Here is a 22,201-nt window from a genome sequence, read left to right as displayed (position 1 = left end):
CCGTTTTAACAAATCTTGTCAGGACAAACACGTCGTACTCTCAAAGGATTTTACATTCAAGGGGCGGAGGCTTTATTTTTTATTTCCGTTGCATTGGTGTGTAAGGACTTATTTTATGGCGTCACATTTTACAATGCCTCCTCTAACAAAAATAATCAATCCCTGCTTAACTTCCCTTCCTTTGTGTGAGTCAATGAGTGGAATATAAGGCTATGGAGTCGGAGCCGGGTACATAACGAGACGTAGGCCGTTAATTTTGCTGAAGTCGGACTCGGTACTCAAAATTCGAAATCCAGACTCAAGTTTCGCCTTACACGCTCTTTACGGTTGGCAAAAATTTAAACGGTGTTTCTTGGCTAACCATCCAGATTCGAGAAAAAAAAGGATCCGATTTGTTCTCCAAAATCATCTTACATGATTATTACGTCATCTATACAGTAGTGGTTTTTGTGTTACGTCGATATTCGGCCCGGTACCTGAAAATTCGCTCGATGACGCGCTGTGTGCATTGCACTGATACCCTCGTTCTAAAGTTCCTTCACGCGAACAAATCATCAGCGAGTTTTTGATTATTTCTTCCACGAGATTATTTGCGGCTACTTCGTAATCCAAACACTCGCAAAGAATCTTTTCTGCTTCACTTGCTTGTTTTTTGTACGAGGCGACAATCTCACCCGATTGTGCGTTTTCATGCATTTGAAAATCCTCGATATGAAGAACTGTTAACAAAAAGTCATTTGAGTTGTGATAATTATCAAAAACGATGAATGTTTAAATATATATTTTTAATTTTTAGGAGATAAAAATTGACCTACTATTTACCGGCTCTATAGACACGAAAATACAGAACACAACGTAAATGACCCCACCCCCCCAAAAAAAAATATATATATATATAGATATTTGTGGGTTTTAAACGTATCGCGTCACCACTATATAAAAATAGAGTCATCCATACTGACATTGTTGTTCATACCAAGCACGAGAATTGAAGATTTAGTTATGTATCTCGCTAACCTGGAGAATCGGTTCCTGTTCGAACACCTGGATAGTGTCTGGTATTCTCCAAAGTGGAGACGGCCTGCAACATAAGGCTTAAGTTAGTTCATTGCTTTATAAGTCGTATAGCCTATCAATTTACCGATTGAAGCAGATACTCTTCCTCAAACTCGCTTTCGAACGCTCTGCCTTTCTTTTTCTGTAAAGTATAATTAACGCGATCTTAAGTTCGAATTTAAAATAAAGTAAACATTCAAAATAAAGAAAAAACGCAAATGTAAAATAATTTTCCGAAAACCCAGTCAAAAACAATACAAGGCCATAACAAGATTACGGTGAAGAGCGAAACTTTTTTGGATTTATGAAATTAAATATGAAACAATATATAGTTTTAGGGTTCATGGTCGCGTTGTATATTTTGGACGTGTAGGTCAGGCAAGAGTACAAACGGAAAGAACCCGTTGGAATAAACCAGTGGTTCCCAAACATTTTTTCCGTGGTGCAATTTTTTTAATGAAACAGTTAGTGGCGCACTATGTGCCGCAAACCTCTTTTGGACGCCCTTTAATTGATCACCCAAATAAGATATAGCAACCTGTCTGATATATAAAGAGTAATTGCTTGTCTGTAATTTACGCTTATACAGTCGAAAATTTTTTTGATAAATGCATTGATTCTAACAACAAGCAATATCATTATTTTTTAAACCTATATAGGGTCATTTTTCGATGGGAATTAAATATATCTACCAGCAATCTGTATTTGGAAAGTAAACTGCTGTTCCCAGAGCCTAACGCATAACAAACTTAAGGGAGACTACCAACCGACTCATCGAGCCATTAATGTGTTTCGTCTCTTTAATTCGTTATTTTATGAAAAAATAGTTTTATTGTTTTTTTCTATATTTCTCATCCAACGATGGCTAGTGTACATTGATTAAGACCAGGTACATAAAAATTGCGTTTGTTTTAGTTACTTTGGAGGTCACAAGGCGTCATGATGACAAGGAAAATGTGTAATAAAAATATTTTTGAAAACGCGATAGTAATTGGCGAACTGTCTTTAGTGATAGTTTCAGAGTAGGCATGGCACCTTTGGTCTGAAGAGATTTAAGACACATAATGAGATGGAAAAAAGGTTCGCGCGAAGTGGAAAAAATTGCGTTTACGTAGTCCAAAATTTGCCAAAAATATGGGAAATGGTCTCGTACCTATAGTTGATAGGTGGCGGGCCGGATAATATTTATTGGCAGGCCATACGCTGCTGACTCTTGGTATAAGAATATTTTTAGTAAATCAACTTATACAGTAACAAGAGCAAATAGCTCCATGGCCCACCTTTTGGGAAACGCTGGAATAAACAACTCACCCTTCATTCACCAGCCTAAAAAAACACTTTGTTACTAATTACTTGGGCGATTATTTTTTGACCTAAAAATGAGAAATTTTGACATGACAAATTGAAATTTTGACAAATTTTGACCTAAAAATATATTTTTTGACAAACTTTTGACCTAGTAGAAATAAATTAATGAAAACAACATAATGTTGTTCAAATTACCGCATTAGTGTTTTGGCGTCGTTAACCACACGTTTTTGATGTTTTACTGACTATCGGTCGAACACAAATCAGGTATTTTTCGGGTTTATGCAAAACTGATAAAATGCTTTGTTGATATTTTCGTCATTTCAAAAAGACGAACAACTGCTAAAAAGCGAAAAAAACAAGAAGCTGGTTATTTTATAAATATGGTTGTGTAAACAGTTGAGACACAAAGTAAAAATAATTACAGAAAATTAAAAACCCTTGGCATAAAATTGAAATAGGATAGGCCCTAATTGCAAATCACAAGTAAAAAATACTGCAAATATTGTTCAATACATTGGTCCAACTCAGAGATACACAACTGTATAAAGAAAAAACGAAGACGAGCTGAACCCAATACTAAGCCTGCTTAGTTAATTCTGCCGGTTCGTGTATATCGTATATTACTCTTTTGAAGATTTAATACACTTAAAATGTCGTTGAATTTAAATCAAAACTAATAGCTTTTTTATAAAACTCTAACTGAACGACAATTTCAAAAAGCTGACTATAGTTTTCTGTAATTTTGTAAACGATTTATGTTCATTTTAAATTAATCGATTTTCATTTGAAATAAATTTGACAAATTCTGACCTAAAATGTAAATTTTGACTTTTTTGACAAGCCAAAAAATAATCGCCATACTAATTACACATAATTATTACTTATGATTAGGGCGATTATTTTTGGCAAAAATGTCCAAATGTTCCTAAAAATTTCACATTAGGTTAAAATTCATCAAAATCAAAATCGTTTACAAAATGCACACCATTATTTACAAAATAATCTAGTTCAATAACTTTATATCGAGCAATGTGCAAATCTTTGTTGTACCTAATACTTTACGCACTGTTTCAAATTAAGGATTTTGTTTACTAAACCAGTTACAACCTTTCCCAGTTTGCATTTCATGGCACTTCACGTCGAGATCTCGTGTGTGCAACACCAAATTTTGGCGGGTGTGCAACTGTGCAATTATGTTTTTTACTGTACCATAGTACACCATTTCTTCTAAGTTTAACTTCGCAATATACGAATTGAGTTGTGCACTCAAATTGCTGTAGAAAAAAATTCGGGTGTGCACCTGTGACAGAATGAACACTTCCCACTGTTCCTTATATAAATTTATAGTTAAACAATAAAAAATGGAGTCACAGTATGAGCAGTGATGAAAGTAAACCGAACGGTCCACAGCGGCGTTTATCTCATTAAATGCATTTAAACGCCATCTTGCGTTTCGTTATCAAAGTCTTTAATCGTTCTGGTTAGAATTTGTTTTTACCTTTAACCCTGCTGTTAAGATATAGTTAATAAAAAGCATAAACTGAGCTTATACTACTGACAGGACCAAAAGGCTCTTATTATGTTGGCAATGCACTTTTTACTAATTTTTATGATTTAACCTTAAATTTTATTTAGACAGACAATTTTAAATGAAATGACTAGGGATCACATTCCAATACTTAAAATATTAAGACTTACTTTATGTTTTGATCCTCCTGACACGCACGAACAACAAATCAACCACTTCGGCATTGCAAATATAATGTTGATGAACGTGGAAAATAAGTTTGTTCAAGCGTTTGACTGATATTCTATCAAAGAGTGTCAACTTGACCTATTATTATTTATTAGAGTTTTTGGGTTTAAAAAATTGCATCATTTGTTAAACAACAATGTCTATTATAGTCTAACAAATTTGTTGATGACGCAGTTCAAAACATTACATTGAGTGCACGGTCGCTATGTTCTGAGTATAGTTCACTGTTGGGTACCTAGTTTTGTCGTGTCGGTTTAAACTTAAAGGCTCTAAAACTAAACGAAAACGTAGTTTCAAGGATAATTGTTTTTTATGTTTAGCTTCAAAAATAACACCTTTGAGTTAAATTTAAGCGTTCAAATTGTATAAAGGATTCCATGATTTTACTAAAAATGGGTACAATGTCATCTGATTCCTCATTATGCGATTGTGCAGTTGCAGAGAAAAAGGAATGGCAAAAAGAGAAAAACCTGCTTGGAAATGACGACCAGGGGTAGGCTTCAATGTATGTATTATTTTTTTTTTGAATTTTATTTTGACAAACGTGCTATAACAATCAAGTATCTTAAAAAATATTTAACTGTATTTTTACATCTCGCCATATTTGATGTAATCCTACTATTTTTTAACAAAAAGAAAATGCTTTTTAGCTACCAAGGCACCAGGTTAAAATAAGCAGGATTTAGAAAAGCTATCCGTATTTTTACATCCCCGGATATGGTTTTATTGTGTCTCATTTAAAAACTGAAAACAAGTGGCATTGTACCACTGTAGACAATTGTATTACACAACACATCTTGTCTCACGTTTTTAGAAATTTTTGTTCTTTCTATCTAATTTTTATCATAAGGGCGAATCTTTTTTGACTTATTCAGGTCAAAATCGTTTTCAAAATGCACAAAAACTGTAACAAGCTTTCAGAAATTTGTTGTATGCCTGGTCGTTCGGTTAAAAATTTTATAAAAATTTAGTTTTGAATAAAAGGTAACATCATTTCAACTGTACTATCTTTATTAGAACACAATACGATATAACAGGGGTGGCCATTGGTTAACCGCAAAGGGTCACACCTATAACACAAGGAAAGAAAAAGAAAAGCCTAAACCTCCATTTTTTACTCTCTCCCACAAAGTGATCGCACGAAGCGCGAAAAATTGTTTTTTAATTCGTTAAATAGACAAATTGTTAATTTAAAAGAATACGCGACGCATTGAATGAAAAAATACACATTTCTCGATATAATGTCATTTATCAATGTTATTTGGGCAGATATTTGAGTTTATTTGTTTCAAAAGTGTTAACTACAATTGCCTTAAGGCAAACAGTCTGAGTAGGAACCATCAATAATCCTTAACTTAACCAAACGAAATCGAAACATTTTCAAAAATTATAAGTGAGCGTACGAGCCGCGTGTTGGCCACCCCTGCTATATAATATGCAAGCCGGCAGAATTAACCACACCGGCCTGGTTCATAAAGTTATAAATTATAACATTAGGTTAGGCTCGAAATTCGTTTTGGCTTTACAAAATTGTGTATCTCTGATTTAAACAATCGTATCAAACAGTGATTAGTGTGATTTTTTTTCAGTGGTAGTTTGCAATTGTTCTATTTACTATTTCTAACATATATGCTAGGTCGACAAGGCCGTGCTAATTGTTTGCATTACTTTTTCCTTTGTATTTCATTATGGCGGCTATTAAGTAACTGTTTACTCAACAATTTTCTCAAACAACCAGCGACTTTGTTTTTTTTTCAGGCATTTAATTATAAATTATTTGTTGTTTTGATATGCTAAAAATATCAACTTTGGAAGCATTTTCAAAAGATTCGGGTTATAAGGCCAAATTAGGACTTATACGGTCGGAACATAAAAACGTCAGAATAAAACTAAAACGATCAGAATGTGGTTTGACAACCTTTTACCGAATCCTGAACCCTGACTTAACTAACTCCGCTTTTAATTTTAACCCAAATTCTTATTTCCTTCGGAAAATTTCGAAAGAATCTGTCTAGAAATTTGTAAATATATTGCCAAATTGGATATGATTGTGAATAGGTTTATGTTGAATGCACCAAAATTGGGGTGTCTAGTAGGCCTTCAAAAACTGGAAAAGTGGGTCGCGACAACGAAAAAGATTTGGAAACATTGCTGTAACTAAATGTAACAAACGGAAGGAAATATTCATATCACTGAGGAGAATTTATTAAGTGATTGAAATAGAATAATATGTGTCAGTCACAGTGAAAAGTATTAAAAAAGATGTTTGTGTTCTCAAAACTTGATAATGAATATATATTAATAAGCTTTGCGCTTCGCGCCCCCCAGCGGGCGTGCCTCCCAGTTTGAGAACCCCTGCGTTAGACATTGCTGCTTTATAAATTTCATTGTGTTACTTTATTATGACACCTCCAATCAAATGTAACTTCACTTTCTTGGAAAAAAGTGGTCTTGGAGTTTTTGACTTTACAGGTCATATTTTCAACTCATGTATGATTCTATCAAACAGTAAAAAAATTGTTCAATATTCTAGATTAGCTTGCTGTATTCAAAGTGGACAGATTGGCGGTCAATCAGGTTATTCTGAGGATGTTCTACAGCAATCCGCAAGTCAATTAAATCTGCAGTATACCGATAAAGTACAAGTAAGTGTGCCCTTTTTACAAACTAAGTTACATTAGGAGAAACATCGTTAGAAATAATTTTCAATGGGTCATTTTAGCAATTCTCTTTCATTCAGAAACTACTTCAGTTTGGAGAATATACCCTGTTTCGAAAATGGATTGTGCTTGTCGAAGGTGATTTTACATGTTCCTCCAAGCAACTAACAAGTAGGTAAGTTTATTTACGCTTCACTGCCAAATGCAAATATGGCCAGTCTTTTACAGTAATTTTTTAGCCAAACCGCCGCTAAATATTGTTGACATATTTAAAAAGCGACTTTCTAAAATGTTGTTTTTTATTTTTGGACTCACCAGGTAGTTTTTTTGCGACAAGTCATTGTTTTAGACTAATCGGTGATAAACTTTATGATTTTTGAAATTATCTGATTGAGTCAAGACCAAAAGTATGATATTTGTCTGTTACTTAGCTGTATCGGAAGAAATCCCGTAGCAAACTAACAACTTTAGAATTGTATACTTATTGTTAACTATATCCAACGCAGTTGTTCCTGCCTTAAAAGATATTTTTTCCGGAAAATCGTTAGTTAGCAAGTAAGGTATTCCTGGCGCAAATTAAGCTTATAATTTTTTGTCAATAATTACCTGGAAAACAGTAGTTTTGTACCTTTTACTTTGTAAATTCACCAGATATAATAAGAATAACAATGGCGCCATTTATTAGTAGAATCAGACAGTCGTAGTTTTACATTTACATTAGGCTATCTCAATTGGAATAAAACAGTAGCGTACATCTCCAGTTAAGATGTGTGTGATTTTTTCATTTTTTTCTGTATAGGTATTCCTTTAGTACTCACTAATTTTTCTCCAATTATATACAAATTAAAGCACGTTGTAAAAGTATTGCTGATGAGTTAACAACCCCTGAAACTCGTAAACATGATGACGGAAGCAACGGTTTCATTAAAATATAGGGTTCGCTGACTTCGTAGTATCACATTGAAAGTACCGCTGTATATACTTTTATGTTACATGTACAATACATTTTATTAATATATTAAAATCGTTCAGCACAACAATCAAGCTCGGTCTCAATAAGGGCAATAACAGTTTGTTGTACGAAATTAGAAAAAGAATTACCTTGAAAGATATCAGATCAATTGGACTGACAAAGAACTGGCTGATAATATGTCAAATGCGTCGCTTATATCAAGCCGTAAATGACGAAGTTGAGCCTGTAGGCGTCTCGCTTAAACTCTGTCGGCTTGTGCCAACAAAGTTTATACGAATATTCGTGTCCAGTCCCGCCCAATGTATAATCGGTAAGTAACATCCCGTAAAATCAGTTACTACTCTTTCGCTCAAAGACCATTTTTTTCGTTGAAAGTTTTACAGATGTTTAAGATGTGTTTAGGCCGGGGTTAATCAGTTCTGGTATTTAAGTATGTCCAAATCACATAAAGACGTTGTGTTTGAATCTATATATCTCAAGTATTGTTCAGTCAAAGAATAAAGCATAATCTACTTTTTGGCTACGTCGGGAGACTTTTCAGTTTTTTTATAAACTCTGTTTTGGATTTTACTTATCGACGAGATAACGGTAGATTGGCAAACGTCAACCCAACCCCCCCCCCAAAAAAAAAAAAAATTCGAACGCTAGTCGATAAATAGCTTATAAGGCCCACTAAAGTTTATGATTTATCGTTGACGATAACAATTTTTAATATTTATTCAGTTCGTTGTATGTTTGTCTTTGTGCCTTATTATTCCACGCCTAAGACACAAATATGTTTTGGGTCATACAAAGTTTCAGTATATGCATTCCGATCCTTTAAATTCGTCTGTTTTAGTAGTTTTGTTATAATGCTAGAAACCTTTTTTATATACAATGCAATATAGTAAGGTAAAGTAAGTGTCTATATTCAGGAGTACAGAACCAAAACGGCGTCACCAAGGAATATCAGTTGATCAGCGCCAAAAGCATGGACCAGCACTTCCAAGCGTTTGCAACGTGGCGCGACGCTATTGGCTCCCTATCTCCCGGTCATAATGACGACTCGCTTTACCTTACACTAAAAATGTTTGAAAACTGGTCGGAGCAACACATCTGCAGGTATTTTCATTTGGCTTACATCAGGCCAAACTCTTTTGAAGCTGTATAAATTTGGAACAGCTCTGATTGATTCTAACACTTATATAAAAAAAAAACGTAAAAAACACATTAGCGTTTATGCACAACATTTGTATTGTGATAAACATAAGGAAGAGCTTTTATTACCCATAGGCGAAACGGTTACGCCAGTAAAACAATTTACGCCATATATCGAAAGGTTTGTTTACATGGATGCTCATCTTCTCAAATACTATCTTTATGGTCAATAAAAAAATCCTTTCATATTTGCGAGACGTTTCCTTGTGTGTGACTGTTATTGCACCTCTTTTAGCCGGGTTGGTGCACTCCACATTATGTGTATTTCGAAGAGCATCGGCGACAGACTGGGATATCGTTATATGAGTAAAAATTGCTTTCTGTTTCAGCCTATTGTGAAAGGATAGCTTGTTTTGTTTTATGTGAAGCAAAAACCATAACGATTAAACGGCGTGTTGTCTGATTTGTATTGAAGAGTTTACGATAAATTTCCGACATAGGTATTAAATATATTTTAATGAAAGACGCGAGTTGTTGTCTGAGTTCGTTAAACTGTAATTTTCAAACACCTGATTTAAACATCTTAATCAAACGTTGTGCCGAACGCTCAGTCCTATTAAACTAACGAGCGGATAAAATTGCAACCGTACCTACGCAACAAGCAAGACGTGGACCCTAATTAGCCAGAAACGCAAGCGGCTATTGTTTCTTGACCTCAAGTGCGAATCAGTCTGCAATTTGCTTGCGTCTTAACAAGCGTCATTTTTCATGACGGCAACGGATGTACGCCGTGATCATCACAAGCACGCTTTAATAGTTTATGCACTATATACAGTATGGCGTTTAAATCAAGGTAGGCAAACGCGATCTGCCGCGTTGACAAACAACAAAATCGAAAATAAAGTCAGGGATTTGGTCGCAGTAGATTCTAAGCAGTGCACATGCGTATTTACCGAACTAGTGAAATAGAAAAATCAGTATTACTGCTGCTCGATCGACTGTTTTATCGGTCATGTCAACATTAGTCATGCAAAAGTTTTACGGCGCTCATTAAGTCTCACTTTGGCATAAAAATATACAGTGATAGAGAAGAAAAACGTAGGCGTTTAATTAGGCATTTGGTTATCTAGGTTAATAACTCCTGGCTATACTTACAGTTTTGCTTGTTATTACAGATTTAGTTGTTAATTAAGTTGATTCTACGGTTGTTATTTCGAGCATTGGTCAGTCGGTTGCTGTCTGGTATACGCCAATTCACGTCAAAATCGCGCAGCATGTCTCATGTGCAACCGTCAACGCCCGGTGACGTCGACCTGTTTCACAAAGCAATGAGCAGACGAAGGTCGCGTTCAGAGCTCTACGATAGCTCACACGAGCAGGCTGGATGCAAACCTACAACGTTTGAAAACGGTTCTGCTCAGACTTGCACAAGTGGAAACAACAGTTTTGGCGGCCCGTATTGCAGGGTAATCCTAAAGAGCAGTGATTCTGGGAGCTGCGCGACAATTAGCGAGAGTCACCAAGAAGAATACTTCCTCACGATCGACGAAGAAGGCGTAAGCAAGCCTGAGTTGCGGATTTTCCCGGTTTTGCAAAGCCCGAGTTGGAACAGTGTGCTAAACTCTGACGATAGCGTGTTTGCTGACCCTTCAGTGGTGAAGTATGTGCGAATAAAATGGAACAACTTGTGCAATCCTTTTTTGCTGCTCTCCACTTCGGCGGCTTACTTTCAGTTTTTATTATCGACATGCCAAATGGCTCAAACATCAAGTGTTTTCTCGATGTTTTGAACAGATTTGGTCATTAGATAAAACACGAATGTTATATACTTAAAAAACATTTCGTGCTTTTATCGGTTTTGTTATTTACATAGAGTTCCGTAAAGCCTTTTTATGAATTCTCTAATTCGGCCGTGCTTGTATTGATGTAAATAATGACATCTTTAAAGTTATAACAGATATTGGCAAGATTACGCAGCCTGTTATTTTTATAAAAAGCCAATCATGATTAGGCATTCTCAAGTTTCCTTTGTGGAATCTCGCCAATCATTTGTCAAAAGCTGTCATACTAAACCGTAAGGTGCGTCTCGACCATTCTCGTTCTTTTTTGTATTGCATAAGGCGTCTCGGGTTAGGGTTATCTGGCTGATCAATGGTGAATTATTGTCAGCTTACCTAATCGATGAAAAGCAGATCGATAAGGTACGAGTACCAACTGTTCGCCAGAATCAAGCGGCTTTGGCGTGTTGCCCCAAGATGCCCTGATGCGCGACATTCCCCGCAATATTTCGAGATCCGGATCTCGCAATTTAAATTTAATTAACGCGTGTAGAATTGTGTGAAAAACGTTATTCGCGCATATCACTTGTTTGTCCTTTTTGTAATATTTTACCACACATTTGTAATGTTATTCTACTTATGGTTTTGTTATTCCTTTATAGAATTACCATCAATCCAGAAACGCAAGGGGCCGGCTCTGGAAACGGGTAAGCGACTTATTCAAACTATACTAAACATTGATTTGATTTAAAATCTGTTTCGGTTTGTCAAAAAAGCTTCCTTTTTATTGACACGCCGAAATCTAGCTCAATTGCTGACTCATGTCAGCCTAACGTCATCTCAGAAAACAAAGCATAAAAACGAACGATTGTTAATTGTTGGCCTACATTAATTAACAAATAATACTCACTCGGCTTCTACACGCTATACCTAAAACACAATCATTATTTTTTGATTTTTTTTGTGAACTGGCATTGATTCAGAGGGATAAACAACAGGTTACGATAACAGATAGAAATTTTAACCTTATCGAGCATTAGTTTTAGTTCAAATATTAGGGTGGGGGACATTTTCTATTCATGATAGGTTAAGAGAGGTTTTGTGTAATCTGGCTGATAAAGTTTTTGCCAGTTTATCGTAATCGTAGAAACAAATCGTTTAATGGAATAAGTGTACTAACTGTTGGCCAGCATCAAATTGAACAGGTTGCGTGAACATTTATAAGGGAATTTTTACTTTTTATTTTTTTGTTTAACGTTTGAAAGTAGTGTATTATATTAACTCTTTTATTGTTTTTTCAAGAAACTCGTCCCATTTTGGCAATCAAGCAAATAGCCACGGCAACAGGTGAGTGACTTTAAACCTTACGAACACTGATTTGCGTAAAATATGTTAGGTTAAACGTTTTTCTGTCACTGCCATGCTGAATTTTAAGCAGTGACTATCTGGCTGATCAGTGGTTAATTATTGCCTGCTTAACGTAATCAATGAAAAGCAATTCTAAAGAAACGTTGCTAACTTTTTGCCAGAATCAAGCAGCTTGACCTCTTGCCATAAATTGCTATAATACATAAGGTATTCCTCGCAATATATTTATGCTTCGGATCTCTTAATTTAGTCAATTAATGTTTCCGATTAAATTTTTGCCACTTGCAACATGCATTGCAAAGTTAAACGTATTTGTCACCGGTTGTTTTTGTTCTTCGCAATAACACCATAACTAAGGTAAGTTTTATTACTTGTTATTTGCTTTAAGAAACTCGTCGGATCCCAACAATCAAGCAAATAACCAAAGAAACAAGTAAGCGATTGCGAACTTTATCCAATTATAATAATCCGTGTCAAATTGTGTAAAGTGGAATTGATCATCAGAATGAATTTAGTCTGTTTACAGAACCTATATCATGTTACCTGCGACAGGCTTGCCTACGTTTGTTTTCTAACACTAAACGCCTAAAGTGTAAAATATTATTGGCACCGTTCCGTTCTTAATGTTTCCATTAAGACTTGGCAGTAAAGTAAATCTGTTTACTTTTGTTACAGAATAACGATAGCTGGATTGGGGCAAGGAGCAGGCATCGGAAACAGGTGGGCCACAAAACGTTATCGAACAACAATGTTAGCTGTTTTATAGTTCCACGACAGGCACCCTCAAAAAATCTTAAGTTTGACTCACTGTGATGAATTACTACCGTTTTAATGTATTTTAAAAAACACATTAAGTCAAACGTAAACAGAAAATTCGCCTGTTAAATAAATAACTTCCAATTATCACGGAAGGCAAGCAACTGACCACGGGTAAAGGTACCTAAGCTATATTTTAAACTATTTTAAATCGGTTCGCGTTAAATTATGTTAGGTGCTGGGAGACATTTTCTGTCACTGACAAGCTGAAAGAGACCTAGCTTTAGGTTATCTTGATAAATCAATAGTTAATTATTTTCAGCTTAACGTATCGATGATGTAAAGCAGTACTACCGGTTCCACTTACTAACTGTTAGCAAAAACAGGGATGATTTAGCTTTTTGTATAATATATTTATATTTTTTGTATAAGATTACCTAATATATTTAACTTTACATATCTCTTAACCTATTTATTCCTTGCCGGAAACAAGTGAGTGATTTAAATATCTTAATTATAGATTACGGGTCGGTAACCTGCACCCCGCGGGCCGGCCCGCCAATGTAAATCATCCGGCCCGCCAACTTTTTGCAAACTGGGCAAGATGCTGTTCCCCACTTTTTTTGGTTTATTTTAAGCACGTAAATGCAAAAATATTTCGCGCTCCGGGAAAACCTTGTTTACTTTGCGTTTTAAGGAGATCTGTCAGCCTAAATGCGCCGTACATAAGAACTGTCTACAAGGGAATATTTCAACAAATTAACTCTAAATGCATTTTTTGCGCTTTGCACTAGTTCTTGCGTATTTTAAAAACAAAAAACAGTATCGTGAGTTTAACGGTTCTATTCAAATTACACCATAAACTAGATTAAGGATTAAATTGATCGCGTTTCCTTAACATATTTCCATTACACCTTTTCATTGTGATCACAGATGACGCCGTGCTGACTCGAATTTTAAACCAAACAAACACATGTTTGTTTCAAATGTAGGCTAAAATTAGACCTATTTTCAAACGCAAAAAAAACTATAGGTTCGTCCCTGATTAACATATATTATAATAAAATTCTTAAAAGTACACGTTTTACCAAACGTAACAGTTAAAATTTATTAATTTATTATGGCCTTAGGAGAACTTTCTGGTTTTAGGTCAGGCCCGCGACTATAGGAAAAGGTTGCCGACCCCAGTTAAAGATCATTGACTCGCGTCAAATTTTGTTGGGTGAAAGATTTTTTTTTATTTTGTTCCACTAAACATGCAAGGAAGGTTTCGGGTTTTGTGTTTTGTGCTATCTTTCTAATCAATGTATAATTAATGCCAAATTTGTGTATAAACGTTTTTTTTATTGCTATGGTTTCTATCAATAGTGCGATATAATATTTTTTTCTTTTTGGTTATTTATTAGGACAAGCGTCACCGTCTGCATTTTCATGCACAGATCGTTTCGCTTGATCGATGAATTTTAGCCAAACTAAAATTCCGTAGAGCTGTGGGGTTAATGCTCTTATGCATAACAAGAACCAGTGTTTTTCAAAAGTCACAAAGTTGTATAAAAATAGTTGCTTTAAATCTAAAAAAATAAATTTTAATATTTAAAAATATACTTTTGATCTTTTTGTTTTGTTGTTTGTTTTAAGGTTTGATTTTAAAACAGAGGGACAAGCAACTGGAAACGGAAACAAGTAAGGGACTTTGAACTGTAACGAATATCGTTTAGTCTTAAATTATGCTGGCTAGGGGAGTTTTTCTGTCACTGACATACTTTAAGAGGGCTCGCGTTTCGGTTGTCTGGCTGATCAATAGAGAATTATTGTCGGCGTAACGCAATCGATTAAAATCGAATCGTATGAAAAAGTGCCTGTTCACCGACTTTAACAGGAAAGCGCTTTGACTTCTTGACACACATGCTCGTGACAATATATTTGTTGTTCGTTTTACGTACTGCCATTGATCTAGAGCTGTGTTCTCCGACCTGTGGGCCGCCTAAATTTTTTCTGGGGTCGCCAAATTCATCATATTCCTACTGTTTTGGATACGATTTATGGATTTTGCTTTCGTTGCAATTACGTCACACCAATATATGTGACTGAGTACATAGAAAAGAAAAATCAGGTGGCACTGTATAAAGACAAATTGTATTTGATTCTCGACAAGCTTTCGCACAACCGTGCTTTATCAGGTCAAAGTATGAAGCACGGTTGTGCGAAAGCTTGTCGAGAATCAAATATAATTTGTCTTTATACAGTGCCACCTGATTTTTCTATTTAGAATTAGGACAAATACGGCCATATACAAAGATTACATAGAAAAGATAAGCTTTTGTTTCTTCTACATAAAATAGGTGTTTTTATCTCTTAAGAGTTGCTAGGTTACTAAGGTTTCAGCCAATAAATATTTACTTTTGGACTTTTATGCAATTAACTTTAGTTTATCGCATTAATTGTTTTATTGCTTTTTTAAGAAACTCGTCCCTTTTTGGCAATCAAGCAAATAGCCACGTCAACAGGTGGGTGACTTCAAACCTTACGAACGCTGATTTACGTCAAATTATGTTAGGTTGAAACGTTTTTCTGTCACTGCCATTCTGAATAAGGTCTCGCGCAGCGACTATCTTGGTAATCAATGGTGAAGTATTGCCTGCTTAACGCAATCAATGAAAAGCAATTCAAAATGAACGTGGCTAACTGTTTGCCAGAATCGAGTAGCTTGATCTCTTGCCATAAAATACCATAATGCATGTGGCATTCCTCGCAAAAAAATTATGCTTCAGTTCTTCCAATTTAGTCAATTAATGTTTACGGTAAAAAAAATTAATAACTTGCAAGGCATTGCAAAGTTAAATGACATTTCCACTCGTCGTTTGTGTTCTTCGCAATTACACTATACCTAAATTTATTTTTTTTATTACTTTGTGATTTGCTTTTAGAAACTCGTCGGATCCCAACAATCAAGCAAATAACCAAAGAAACAAGTAAGCGATTGCGAACTTTATCGAATGATAATAATCCGTGTCAAATTGTGTAAAGTGGAATTGATCATCAGAATGAATTTAGTCTGTTTACAGAACCTATATCCTGTTACCTGCGACTGGCTTGCCTACGTTTGTTTTCTAACACTAAACGTTTCGGGTTTTGGGTTTTGTGCTATCTTTCTAATTAATGTATAATTAATGCCAAATTTGTGTAGAAACGTTTTTTTATTGCTATGGTTTCTATCAATAGTGCAATATAATAGTTTTTCTTTTTGGTTATTTATTAGGACAAGTGCCACCGTCTGCATTTTCATGCACAGGTCGTTTCGCTTGATCTATGAATTTTACCTGAACTAAAATTCCGTAGAGCTGTGGGTTCAATGCTCTTATGTATAACAAGAACCAGTGTTTTTCAGAACCAGTGACTTTTATGCAATTAACTTACTGGACTCTGTCCAATTTTGTGAGTTAACTACTCTTTTTGTTTTTAACCACGTGGTTTTGTTTAACGAAATTTAACGGTCTGAGCATATTAAAAACGAAACATCGTAAATCGCTTGGTAGTAGAGCATGACCGTTAGCTTATGCAAAGTGTTTTTTTTAACTGGCAAACATTATGCAGGCGCAACCATCGCACTTAGGGTTGAAAACAAATTGAATTTTTTGCTTTAGTTCTTGTGCTAAATATAAATTAATAATTTAAACAAAACTACCTAAAAGAAACCTTTTGGTGCACATATAAAAACACAGTTCTCTGGAAATGTGTATAATTTACACATATACGCTCGTGTTACTTAGTTCCAGCATTATTATATATATAATTTATTCCTATCTGAAAGGTTCACGGAAATATAGGTAAGCGATTTTATACCTTATCGAACATCGATTTGCGCCACTTTGTGTAGCTTTTCCACTTCGACCTGATGAATCACGGTGGTACAAAAGCTTTTTAAGATTGTAATACAATTTGTCGTAAAACAGTGCCACCTGGTTTCTAGATTTAGAGTTATGCAAATAAGGCTATCCACAAAGCTCATGCAGAACGTAATCGGGTCACAGTACTTTGTGTCAGTTGTCCCGTCTTACAAATCTTGCACCTGATCTAAAGGGTAGCATAATGGTTGGAGGTTGGAGTTGGAGGTAGAATGAATATCAAAGCCCATACAGTATAAATCACATGTTCCGAATAAATCTTATTTAATTTTTAACCATGTTACTTTAGAAAGTGCTTTTATATTCATCCTATATTCTTCCTCCGTATTACTAAAAGGTTTATTATCTATGAGTTAAGTTAAAAAATTACACTATAAGATAGCTGCAATTAAATAATATAAGGATTTTAATAAGAACGATATTTGCAGGTTAACCTTATATAATATGTTTAGTGACCTGCCAAAGCAACTCGAAAATAGCGATATAAAAACTGCATTGCGATCTTGTTAAACCGTCAATGTGAAAATAGCCAGCACGATGTACAATAATTGTTAGCAGCTTGGAAGGAATTGTGTAAAAACGGCGGCTTATCCAGCAACGCCTCGATCGATTGGCGTCATTTGCCTAATAAACGCGCGCATCACTCACCCGTTGGAGAACGCTACGGTAGAGAAAAAGTCGAGTGCTGTGCCAGCACAAAACATCTTCGTCGATCGCTTTTTTCACGCCGGGCGGCCAATTGAACACGTACGAGACGCCTTGCCTTATTCTCGTAAAAGTCTATTTTAGTGTTGGGCGGGCCCGAGCTCGCTGCAACCCCTTGGCGTTGGTAGGCTTGGCGAAAATTTTTTTCGCTTTCCATTGTTGTGCTGCCGACGATATTTACGCAGAGTCAGAACGTGCCTGGGTGATAAATATACAGGCTTACCTCAGCGTTTAAGCGTCAGGTTAGAGCACCGAAACGCCAATTCCCTTTGTAAGTTTGCGAGGTTTAAATGTTGAGCAATTAAAACTGGTGCGGTTTAAGGCTTTGTAGAAAGTGCACAGGTTCTGAATAATAGCTACAGCAATGCATTTTAAGTTAGCTTGTTTTTGTACTACATGAGTGTGAGTAGAAAATTAATGTTTTTCACTGTTTATACGTTTTGGCAAAATCGTTTTAAAAAGCTTATATCGTCGTTTTTTACAAATCTGTTAATCCCTTGTGCCATACGGTGGTATTCTGGCCTTGCCATGAACAGCAATATCCCTGCTTGGCGTTTTTAACGATTAACCAATTACGGTAAAAGCATCTAGACTCAAGGAATCTCATTTCGACATTGTTGTCGCCACGATTAAATCTTTAACACACTAAAGTTGTATTAGCGAGGTCACAAGTGACTCAAGCAACCATAGATTCGTTATGTTATAGCTTAAGCAAAGCGAGCGTGAAGTTGTCGCCATTGAGGTTACCGGAACAAACGATTGCTGAGGAAAAACCGAAAATCGAGGAGAAGCCAAAAGTAGCTGACGAACCAAAACCGGCAGAGAAACCAATATCCGAGGAGAAGATAACACCCGAGAATAAGCAACCAGAAAATACCAAACAGTCTAAAAGAAGAAAAAAGGTTAAACCGAAAACTGTGTCTTCCGAGGAAGATCTACCTGGTAGGTTTACAAATCACAGTCCCGAGCTTGCATTCTAAATTAACCATTCTTGTTTGGTTTCTTACTTAACTTGGAATACGATGTACTGCTAAATGGACTATGTTGTTTGCCTAAAATACCGACGTTGGCGTTTTTTTTCAGCAATAATTACAGTGAGTTTTTGCAGATCCTGATTTGGAGATCGGTTGCGAAATAAGCATCGGCAGCAGTGAAGCAATGACGCTGTCAAATACAGGAGGTAGGTTGTCGCAAAAAAAATCGCTTATTACACTGAAATCGCTCATAATATGAACATTTCGTGTAGTTCTAATGCATTTATGGTACTTTTATTTTATTTTTCATTTTTTTAACGTGATTAATGTCTTACCGGTTTAATGTTAATTATGTTTTATTCTAAACTGGCCTTTGAACGTTTTTTAAACCAACTTTACACGGACCAAACTGGTCGGAGGTTGTAGTAAGAGGTGCTAGTAAGAATATTATTTAAGCCCATACAGAAGTAGGTAGCATTTTGCACTTTTCGAACAATTCTTTATGAATGCTGAAAATGAATACCTACTTCGGGTAGTAATATATTCTTACTACGTCAAACCTTACAATGTTGTACGAAAACTTGGTAAAAACCATGTGGCTGAAATGCAGCACGGCGTACAGAACTACAAACAACAGTTTTACAAAAAATGAGTTTTAAGAACATTATTCAGATGTTTGTTTTAAATTTCCTGTTAAGACGAGGTGGAGGGCATCGAGACCACTTTTGGTCCAGATAAACCGATGACGCCGAGCCCATCTGACGAAAATATGTTTGGAGCATCGGGATCGCGGGGTAAGTTCCCATACTGCTAACCAAAAACGAATATATATATGTTATATATATGAAATACTGTGTATTTCGCGACCCTTTCGAACCGACTCCTTCACAAAGTTTTCTGTTGTACAGGCGGCCTTTTATAAAAAAAGTTATTGCACTACGCTGGCCAAAGGTCCATATTTGTTGTGACCAATTTTGCAGACTCTTGTTTTCGCCAGTCGTGCCTTCTCTCCTAATATTTTGTAGAAAATATTATGTATAATAAACTGTATTAAGTTTTCTTATTCAAGTATTTCTCATCTCAATAGAGTAAAGCATCCGATCAAGTCAGTCTTGATAAGAACAATTGTCACAGAATATGACAGTAATTATTGTATGTTGTGACATGCCATTAATCGTTTAAGCCAGACATTCATAAGCATTTTCACAACCCTGTCTCGTACGTGCGTTCGTGCGTTCGCAGCTTTTAGATCAACCAAAACGCGTCGAACCCAATCAGCCGCGCATCGCGCTTTAAAACCGTTACCGGATTAAAATTAAAATGCGCGATTTCGTATACTGATGATTAATTATTCAGCACACCACATTCAAAATGTCTGTTGAATGTCGTACGCAGTCGGATAGGCGATACGGCGCCGTGTTTTCCAACCTTGTTCTCCGACTGTTGAGTAGCTTAATTCCCTTTGCATGTAAACCACATACTGTGCAACATGTATTTGTTCTAAAAGTAGAACCCATGCATTTCGGTCAAGCTGGGTTTTTAAAATGTTACTAACGTTGATAAGTACTAAATTAAAAAACGTAATTATGTAATGATGTTTCATCTGGTGCTGTAAGCGACTTAGCGTACCGAAGGTGGTTTTCATAATTTTAGTCATTACAAGGGCGATTATTTTTTGACGTAAAACTGAGAATTTTTAAACTAAAAAATCAAAATTTTGACCCAAATATTTATTTTTTTGACAAAATTAAGATAAACAGCATATTACTGTTGAAAGTACTGTATTAGTGTCATGGCGTCGTTAACCACACGTTTTTGATGATTTACTGACGTTCAGTCAAACACAAATCAGTCATTTTTTCGGATTTATGCAAAACTTATAAAAATGATTATAATATATATTTTGAAAAGACAAACAACTATAAAATACCAAAGAAAAACAATTCGTTATTTTAGAAAGGCCAGCAAATCCTGTTTAATACATTTCAGGAAATACACAACCATATAAAGCAAAAACAAAGTTCGAGCTAAACCTAATGCGATAAACTAGACCTGGGTGGTTAATTCTGACGGTTCGCGTATACGGTAATATTGAAATCACAAAATAACCGCCCTATTATCATAAATCTTGTCTAGAATCCCTGCTTGAACAATGCCTTTCAATGATGTTACCAACCAGAAAGTTAAGGTTCGAGCGAGATCAACAAAAAATATCTTGGAAATAATTAATTTATGCTTGCCAAAAGTTTTAAGCATTGTTTTTACTTAGCATATTGATAATATTGGTCGACTTTTTTTTTGTTTTTTTTTTAAATTATTCCACAAAAGTATGTCTGATAGTTTTGGGGAAATAATATACATGACAACGCAACCTGGTTTATATTAACCCACATTGTTTTTCGACCTGCCAATTTTACAAATACAAAACTGAGGCGTAAATTACTTTCACAGACAAGAAGCGCAAGCGCAGCGTTCGCGATGTCTTTCGCTCGGGACTCTTCGTATCCAAGAGTAAGGAAAAGAGGCGGTCTCAGAATCCAGTGCCAGCGTCCGGACCGTCGGCCGCCCCAGCAGAAGGTGCATTGTTGTGGTGTGCCTGGCCTCCCTGCCTTACCGCAGCCATTGCTTGATTCGACCCAGAACCGCAAAAGGCACTGCGCCCATCGCACAGCATTTCGAGCTTATGCACATGTAACGTTATCGCTTTTAGGAAGTGCTGTAATCGGATTTCACTGAACTGAACGCCTTGCCTATTTGTAAAATAAGGAATCAGTAATTTTAGAACAGCAATAATTATGCATCTTCACCGCTATATTGAATGTATATTTATTGCTGCAAAACGTTTGGTACAAATTGTATATCACTTTGTAAAGCGAGTGAGAGCAAACATAGTCCCGGTTTGTGTAGTTTTCATGCCTGCTTTGCTTACGGTACTCAATCACGTGGCGCGAACGCAGAACTTGAACTGTTCGTCGCCTCTGTGCTCTTAAACTAAGTTGATGTTAAAGTCCAATTGTTTTGTCTACTTGCTTTTGTCACTGAATAAGTTTAAGTATAATGCAAATTTCAGACGCCCGTCGTCCACAGCGCCCTTTGGTCCAACGTCGTATATCAAGACTCGAGATGAACGAACCAATCGAAGATATCTTCAAAGAGGTTATCTTTGAAACGATGGAGAAAGGCTCCCCGACCGCGGACAAGTCCAATGACGACAGTGACGTCATCGAGGATCCCGACGTGGTGGTGATGACGTCACTTCTACAAAAACAATGCAGCACGGAGCAGAAGCAGTCCGACGTGGAGCAAAAAAGAGACGAGGACTTTCTCACCTTCCGCAGCGAAGGCCAAAGTGAAGACCAATGGTCACCGATCGCCAACGACAAACTCTCGTAGCTTGGTGTGCCGCCATGTAGTCACTTAACTTGAGATTTGTATAGTGTTAAGTTATGTCAGCGCGTTTCGTCGCATTCTAACTAATGTGAAACTGCTGTTTTTTTTCAAAATGTCTTCATACTTTTTGTATAGACGAACGAAATAATTATATTGTAAATAATACCGAAGTTTTATTGAAATACTGATGAATTTGTAAGGAAGTTAAGTTTGTTTATGATTTTAAGTCAAACCATTTGCAGGTCGTTCTACACTAAACGTTCTCATTACTTTTTTGCCCTATCGGGATATTGCGCGTTCGCCTTATCTCCGATGCACGCGAAGGTTAGAAGTAGCAGATTTGGCACATTCTAAAATGATTGGCGAGAATCTACATTTCTACAGGGGTGGTTGTTGTTATCTTATGTGTGACTTGAGATCTTTCACTTGATT

General features: G+C 36.0%; 1 protein-coding gene across 1 annotated transcript; it reads left to right on the top strand.

Annotated features, from left to right (window-relative positions):
• Positions 1 to 4,524: 4,524 nt before the first annotated feature.
• On the top strand, positions 4,525 to 22,066 carry LOC146160264 (uncharacterized). Its single transcript, XM_083384915.1, has 13 exons — positions 4,525 to 4,616; positions 6,657 to 6,768; positions 6,864 to 6,958; positions 7,873 to 8,066; positions 8,671 to 8,854; positions 10,215 to 10,553; positions 11,334 to 11,378; positions 11,974 to 12,018; positions 18,112 to 18,347; positions 18,514 to 18,585; positions 19,078 to 19,173; positions 20,831 to 20,956; positions 21,450 to 22,066. The coding sequence occupies exons 1-13, from the start codon at positions 4,525 to 4,527 to the stop codon at positions 21,770 to 21,772; spliced, it is 1,959 nt and encodes a 652-aa protein (XP_083241041.1). The 3' UTR covers positions 21,773 to 22,066.
• The last annotated feature ends 135 nt before the right edge of the window (positions 22,067 to 22,201 follow it).

This window comes from Ascidiella aspersa, chromosome 3 (genome assembly GCF_963924565.1).
Source record: "Ascidiella aspersa chromosome 3, kaAscAspe10.2, whole genome shotgun sequence".
Taxonomy (NCBI): domain Eukaryota; kingdom Metazoa; phylum Chordata; class Ascidiacea; order Phlebobranchia; family Ascidiidae; genus Ascidiella; species Ascidiella aspersa.
This window is presented reverse-complemented; position numbering and strand designations above follow the sequence as displayed.

What these genes read in the sequence shown, in the direction of transcription:
- LOC146160264 (XM_083384915.1), top strand. Translation starts at nt 4,525, where the DNA reads ATGTCATCTGATTCCTCATTATGCGATTGTGCAGTTGCAGAGAAAAAG. An exon ending in CTTGGAAATGACGACCAGGG is followed by an intron (nt 4,617 to 6,656) that starts GTAGGCTTCAAT and finishes TCAATATTCTAG; the next exon opens with ATTAGCTTGCTGTATTCAAA. An exon ending in GCAAATAGCCACGGCAACAG is followed by an intron (nt 12,019 to 18,111) that starts GTGAGTGACTTT and finishes GTTATGTTATAG; the next exon opens with CTTAAGCAAAGCGAGCGTGA.